Source organism: Coregonus lavaretus (genome assembly GCF_964263955.1).
Source record: "Coregonus lavaretus genome assembly, chromosome: 28".
In the NCBI taxonomy this organism is placed as follows: domain Eukaryota; kingdom Metazoa; phylum Chordata; class Actinopteri; order Salmoniformes; family Salmonidae; genus Coregonus; species Coregonus lavaretus.
This window is the reverse complement of record NC_140015.1, coordinates 29,483,351-29,490,969: the sequence shown is the minus strand read 5'-3', so window position 1 is coordinate 29,490,969 and position 7,619 is coordinate 29,483,351. Positions and strand designations below refer to the sequence as shown.

The following is a 7,619-nucleotide window of genomic DNA, read 5'->3' as shown; positions in this document are numbered from 1 at the left end:
AGTAATTTACATCCACCTGAATGCAGTCACTGAAATCCATGAGGGCACTTTCTTGGCTACCACATCACAGAAGAGTTGCAGTATAAAACATCATAAGAAACGTATTGATTTTGAATGATAAATTATATATCTCCATATGTACAAATCTTCACTTTCTTTTTACATATGCACATATTTAAAAGGCCGTCAAATCAGTAGTCCTGCGTTTCGATTGGTTCAGCGACTGTTAAACAGAAACGTATTCCTTAAAAGTGACCGTGAGACAGTTCGTGGTGATGTCAGTGATGACAATGTTTCCCATAAAAGGAGAGAACTTTAAGACAGGCTCCTCTTCAGCCTCCTCTGTTGTTGTTGCTGTTGTTGTTGTCGTTGTTGTTGTCTCTGACTCCTGTACCACTGGAGTTGGGTCCTTAGGCTCCGGTTCTGGCTCTGGCACTGGCTCAGGTTCAGGTTGCTTTCTGGTTCTAGAACAGCTAAGATCCATAGGTTCTTCCTGACTGGTGCTGGTGTCCGTAATCTCATACCCATACCCGCTACTGCTGCTCCAGCGGGGGACAATGAGGTGGAGGTCCATGGGTTTGTCCTGGGGCGGAGTGGGCACAGCACTGGGGACACTGATGCTCCTGGAGCTCAGAAACGTTTTACACGTGCCCCTGTCCTCCTCGGGTTGGGAGAGCTTGCGCTTGCGGTCGTTATTTGGGGTGGGGAGTGTCCGGATCTGGTCCATAGGGCTAGGGGCGGGGAGGCTAGTATCCATCGCCCAGGGGGAAGGGGTTGGGTTGGTGGTTAGCTGTAGGGGGTGATCATCCGGTAAGTCCGCCTGGCCCCTCGCAACCTCTGTGTTGTATTCCTCAGCCGTGCTGGGCGATGGTTTGCAGAAATGTCCGTCTTCTGGAGAGCGTTTCTTGGGATGCTCAGCGGCCGGAGGGGAACTGGCATTACAGATCTCTTTAGGGACATTGGTGGTCCCCTGTACCTTGGTCCTGTCTGACTGCTTGGCGTGCTGAGGTTTCTCTTCTCCAGTCAAGTCTGAAGAGTGTTTACCCTTGGCGGCCCCAGCCTTGTTGCCGTCCATGTACTTGCTCATGACGATGACGATGCGTCCATTCTTGTTCTTGTTCTTGATTATCTTCATCTTGCTGCTGACGGCGCTGGGTAGGGCTGCCTCCTTTGGGCTGGGCTTCAGTGCACATTCGCTCTCAGCCTCGTTGACGCGCACCGCTGGTTTCATCATCTCCACCATCGTCATGTCTTTGACTTTGCTCAGGCAGCCCGTGTTTTTGTCGCGAACCCATTTCTGCTGCAGAGCCGGTGGCAGGTTCCACCCAGGGTTGGGATTGGTGGGCGGACTGGGTTCCTGACCTTTGGCCACCTCTTTGGGCCTGGCGGATTGGGTGTTGTACATATTGGGGTCAGGCTGGTAGTGGTGGTGTTTCTTGCTATTGAGCTGATAGAATAACTTCTTCTTCCCGTTGCCTAGCTGGTCCGCTGGGACTTCCTGTTTGCTGGGCTGGTACTGGTGGTGCTTCTTGCTGTTCAGCTGGTACTGTTGGGGCTGGGAGCGGTGCATCTGGATCGGGTCTGACCTGAGGTGGTTCTCGGCCTCCGGAGACGTCTCCTCGAATCCGGCAGGGATGCTGGATCTTCGTGCAAACGAGGGAAGCTGAAAAAGTTGGAAGACACTGGAAGGTTATTATTCTGGAAAAATGAAAGCACTCCTTTCATCTTTTAATGTTGGGGTTTAACTCACGAGGGAAATAGAAATGGCAAAAGACAACAAGCAGGAATTTACCATAAGTCTACATTTATGCTGTGTTGCTTCTCATAACTAGTCCTCAGCCGTAGCCAGCAATCCAATCCAATTCAATAGGACATTATCAATCCCCTCAAGGGCAATTCAAAGACATTGTCGGAGCACAAGAATACAATATCATTGCATAAATTATCCACATACTGTAGGCCTAAATGCAACACACAGGCCTTGGCTAATGGCTACATTTGTACATTGGGATTCAGATGTTATCGGCACATTCCATTAAGACATTCTAGTCCTTGGCTACCCTGGCATAAAGGACACAGACAACCAATCTATAACTTTGTGTGAGGAGAGCATCCAGTCAGTGCTCTCCTCCTGGGATTCCTTCCTCCATCTTCTCTGATCCTTCCCCCCTCCTTCCCTCTCCACTTCCCATGCATGACCCCCCCAGGCCACGAGAATGCTATTTCAGAAAGGGCCGGAAGACACTATGTCTGTGACCTCAGGGTCACTTAGGTGCCACTAGACATGTCACGCTTGATCCTTGATGTCAAACCATGTGTGGTTGTAGCAACGTGGTGTGTCTCTTAAAGGTCCACTTTTTACAGAAATTTTTGAGGATTGTCAATCCTTGCTTCCATAGCTCCATCTATGAACTTGAGAGTGGTTACATTTCTCCAGCCTTATCCGTCAGCTTTGTAGCAAACTAAGTGGCAAGGCTGCCATTTTTATTTTTATTTTTTAATTATGGAGTGGGTCTTTAAAGGCTTGACAACTCGTAGTAATAAACGCAGTGGCTCTAAATCACTAGCCGTTTGTAATTAAATCTGGCTCCAAGTGTGTTCATACAAAATCCTCAACCTCAACCTCAGGGAACTGTGAACTGTGTTCTGTTATTCTTTCACTTTTGCTTTGAATAATTCTGGAAAAGGCTAATTTTATAGCTAACAAATTGCGAACGTGAAAATGGAATGGCATACCAAATTTCCCATAGGCAACATGGTTATTCATTTGGGAAGAGAAAATAACAATTGAAAAATCTTAAAAGGGAAACAGCCATTTGCACGTGTCCATTAGCATAAAATAAAATGAATGCGCTCAAGCAATACTTCCAGAGCCTGAGGCAACAAACTGGGTTTCATGATGAGTGTGTAGGCCAGACCAGCTGGAGGACCCCATACCTCTCTCTCTCCTAATGCAAATCTACAAAAAATAACCACAGCTATAATGACAGGGATCTCCAAAACACCTGACACTGGTGTGTCACAGGAACTACTGTTCTCTCACTCTCGCTCTTTCTGCAGTTCAGTGGCATCCAACTGTAGTTCAGTGGCATGCCAACAGAATGGGGATCCCTGACTGAAAATCCTGTTCTTTTGAAACAAATGGAACTATTAAACATAAAAACAATATGGACAATAAGGCGGGGATGATGATAGTTACCTGGACTAAGAGATGTTTTGGTTTTGGTCCACGTTTACGATATCCCATCAACTGTTCCTGTCTCTCTCTGTCAAAGATAATGAAAAAAACATAGATTTACCATGAGAGTGGATGTTGGCATGAAACGTAATCTTGTGTCATCATTGTTTTTGTTTTTTTACATATTGGCATACTGGTAGCTTTACAACATATTAATGAACTGCACATATTGACAGACATGTGCACAAACAAAACACAGTTTGCAAATATATCCCTCTATTGGTCTTATTACTAATTCCGTAGCATCTCTAGACCAATTAATTTTTCAAAAACCGAAATTAAATGCATTTGGATCTCTTCAAGGTTGAAAGTGGAATTTTGATTTTGAAGGCTAATGAAGACCCGAGTGTGACCTGCTGCAAAGCATTCTGGTCTGTCTGTATTTACATAACTCTCTCCATAGTAATATGCCCATCATTCCATATTCTCATTATAATGAAGGAATTCAATTAGTTCTACAGCAGGGGAAGAATCTCCCCCTCTCTCTTCCACATCCTCTCCCACCGCCAGTCCTTACACCTCCCTATAGTTCTGTCACAGTCAAATCCTAATTAGGGTCACAAGGTGTGTATGAAATTGAATAAATACAAGGTTGAAGTGGGGTTTACTGAAAATGAAATAACTGCAACATAACAGCATCTACCCTGCATAAAGATTAGGTGACAAGGTGTGCATGAAATTGAATAAATACAAGGTTGAAGTAGGGTTTACTGAAAATGAAATAACTGCAACACAACAGCATCTAGCCTGCATAAAGATTAGGTGAACACAATAGTCGATTATTAACTATGTACATTTGAATATATTGGGTTGTATTCCCGAGTAAATTACACTCACTGAATAAATGAATGAATAACTACATTCCAGAGAACTATAGCCTACCAAGAATAACATTATATTTGTTTGGGTTTACAAAACTCTCGAAGGAGAGAGGTGTGCAGGACGTTATTCTTCTGTGGTGATCATATGCACAGTCATGTCCATATGAAATAATTGCTCCCTAGTTGAGGCCTTGAGTCATAACATGCTCGTAAATATAACCCACTAGCCCAGTGGCAGCTGGACTCGACGCACCCACACTGCTGCGCATTAGCGCATGTGGCTAACACACAGCATTAATGTAGTAGGCATACTATGCTACAGTATGAGTGTGTAAGCAAAACACTGAGCAAACTCGTGGTGACACGGCCTGTCCCCGTGAACTTTCTGCATCATAAAGCAATAACGTGGTGTGATTTTACACCGGAGACGTCCAGCGGGGCAACCTCCATTTACAGAAGATTTGGCAATTGCAACCTCCCATGTCGATTCCCCTCCCCCATCCCCCGGGACGAGAGCAGAGCGAGCCGAACACACAGGCCTTCCCTCCCCACACAGCGCAGAGGCAGCGCTCTGAGGCCGACCGTCCAGCCCAGACACACACAAGGCCGCCGGAGGACTGGAGAATATGAGGTCACCCACTGGAAATGGCGGAGAGCAGAGGATGTCAATCACGGTTTCCATAAATGTGATACCCATCCCCCGTCCTTTAGGCCTTCAGCCTTCTATGTATCTCCCTGTCCCCACACCGACGTGAAACACGGAGTGGTGGTGGCCTATGGGGCGGGTAGCCTAGGTTATCCCGTGGATGAGAGAGAGACCAGCCGCCTGCACCACGCAATGCTCATGTGATACATTGTTGGAGTGAAATGACTGCGACATACGTGGTCAAGTATTGCATGTGATGTAGGCTATTTGTGAATTTGCTGCGCAAAATTGTTTAAGCCCTATAGGCTTTCGCACAGACATAATACTTTTATGCAGCCTTGCTTATAATCAACTATTGTAAATACTCCAAAGCTTTTAGCTAATACAAAGATTATTCCGATCAATAGTTATGAAATAAAATGTGGTTTAAAATATCCCATTGCGTTTGAATGTAGCCAACCGATAGTCCTAATCATTCGTCGCCTGAATCTTAAGGCTAATTGTTGAAATCAGCCCATGTTTAGGACTACACAAGAGTGGTTTTGTCATTGTATGGACTTTCACAATGATATATTCATGAATTGACTCCCAGGGACCAGACCACCAAAATACTACTAGGCCTATATGGGCAAATGCGTAGTTTCTTCACAATAGCATCCCATCGCCGTTATTTCCTGCACCTGCACGACTTGCTCACTTTTGACAGCAGCCCAAGTCTTTGATTGTACTAGGCTACACAATAGGCCCGTACTCTCGTAAATTAGGCCTATATGAATATTGCTAATGAAGGATATTGACTTCATACGTATATTTACATCGTTTATTGATGGACAACCTCACACCGAATGTCTAATTACAACAACTTCCTCAGTTTATTTTGTGAAAATGTAGCAGTTCATTGCATTGGACTAGCCTATATTAACTGCCATGCAGCGAAGCATGGACTCCTTGAGACCAGACCATGACAACAAGCCATGAGGTAGTCTAGGCTATTAAAATGCAGAATGCAGAATTTAATACTAAAACTATGCACACGTGCGCGTATCTAATCAATCCATAAGCGTGTCTTTGGAGTTCTCCCAACATTCAAACACATCCCCCATGGGAGGCTGTGTGGCGTATGAATAACATGCGTTGCTACCCACCGCCCCCCTCCTCTCGTGACCATATAAGGTCATGACTCAACTCGAGGCTGCTAGGCCATATCCAAAGACTCTCACCTGTTTTGGAACGCCACGAGAAGGCGCGGGTCAAGGATGTTTTCCTCCGGTTCCCATGTGTTGTATCTGTAGAAAGAACAGAAAAACATGTGTAATTCATGTTGAGAAAAACAACATAGGCTATTCCCTTTTACAATATAGAGGCTAAGGTTGTCTCTCAATATATTATGGGTTATGAATTACATTCTGTTCTTGACTCTAGCCTACAATGTTGTTGCAATTGTCTTCATGCGTAAAGTAGCCTATCCACCAGCATGTTCCAAAAATGTGTTATAGCCTAGTAATGGGTTCATCTCTGGGATGATTCACTATGTCTGGCAAGGGAAGCCCATTCCAAAACAAATGCGGATCATGCCTGCCAAATACCCCAAATAACCCTGGGTATGTCTCAAGTAGTCTACGCAAGAGAGAGAGAGACAGAGAGAGAGAGAGAGAGAGAGCAGTACACAATTCAAAATACAGGGTAGGGTCCCTGCTCTATCCAAACGCGAACGGTATAAAACCAATAATCTTTGCACTGTGCACCGAGTTACAGTCGGCCATTTTAACACCACTGTCTCGTAAATTTGCTGGCAGTGCAGCAATAATTAAAACGGGATTACATGGCTGTGCCTACCCCCTTCCCTCGCATAAATTAGTGAAGGCATCCGTATCGCCCTCTCTCTCTTTCTCGCTCTCTATACTCCCCTCTATCTCTCTTCAGCGCGCGCGCGCGTCCCCATTGCTGCCTTTCGACCGAGGATTTTTTTGTAGAAAAACAAAATAGGTTGCTGCCTGCAGAATCCACCTATGGGTACTATATTGTGTCCGAGCATTTAAAATAATATGCGCAATTCAATGTTTCACACTTACTTGGGAGACCACCCTCTCCACTTTACCAGGTATTCTATTTTGCCCTGTAGGAGAATGGAGGAGAGAGATTTGGTGAGAAAACCGATAACATTCTAATTGAGCTCAACGCTATTGAAATGTGCATTGGTGAGAAGTTTTACCTTCCGAATGCGCTTCTTTTCGATGCCCTCCACCGCAAAGACGTGCTCTCCGGCGGCAGGTAGCTCCATTCTGGCTTGAATCCTTTTGAAGCGAACGAACGTCGAAATAAGAACGGTTGATGCCTTCGTTCACTCGGTGCGTTCTCTCCTTTGGTAGTTTTCCAGTTATCAGAAACCAAATTGTATTCCCTCCTCCACTCCTCTCTTTCGCTCCTTCTCTCTCTCTCTCTCTCTCTCTCTCTCTCTCTCTCTCTCTCTCTCTCTCTCTCTCTCTCTCTCTCTCTCTCTCTCTCACACACACACACACACACACACACACACTCTCTCGCAGGGTCCTGCTTCGCAGGCAGTAAGCAGAAAGATATCCACAGTCCACACTAGCTGGGCTGCAAGAACACTTCATGCAATAGCCATGCACATGACGTCAGAGCGAAGAGGGGGAGGTGAAAGGCAGAGGTTTGTCCCCTCTCCGTGTGTGTGGAGCAGAGTTGGACTGCAAGAGACATGCAGCTATGGAAATAATAAAACCATTACCGTATAATTTACATCCACGGGCAAACAATACCCTTGTTGACAAAAGATGTGTCCTATACCAGTTTCATTCGATCAGCTCAAGATGTATGTTGGATTGGAATCTTCCAACGCCATTTAGAAAAAGAAAATACAACATTTTTAGTTTGAATTTTTTTTTCATGTTTAGGA

General features: G+C 45.2%; 1 protein-coding gene across 1 annotated transcript; it reads right to left on the bottom strand.

Annotated features, from left to right (window-relative positions):
- Window positions 1-226: 226 nt before the first annotated feature.
- On the bottom strand, window positions 227-7,325 carry LOC311103721 (E3 SUMO-protein ligase CBX4-like; the record flags this gene model as incomplete). Its single annotated transcript, XM_084145340.1, has 5 exons — window positions 6,918-7,325; window positions 6,778-6,821; window positions 5,926-5,991; window positions 3,200-3,266; window positions 227-1,663 (listed from the first exon to the last, which is right to left on the bottom strand). Exons 1-5 carry the CDS (start codon window positions 6,984-6,986, stop codon window positions 227-229), a joined length of 1,683 nt encoding a protein of 560 aa, XP_084001466.1. The 5' UTR covers window positions 6,987-7,325.
- Window positions 7,326-7,619: the final 294 nt, after the last annotated feature.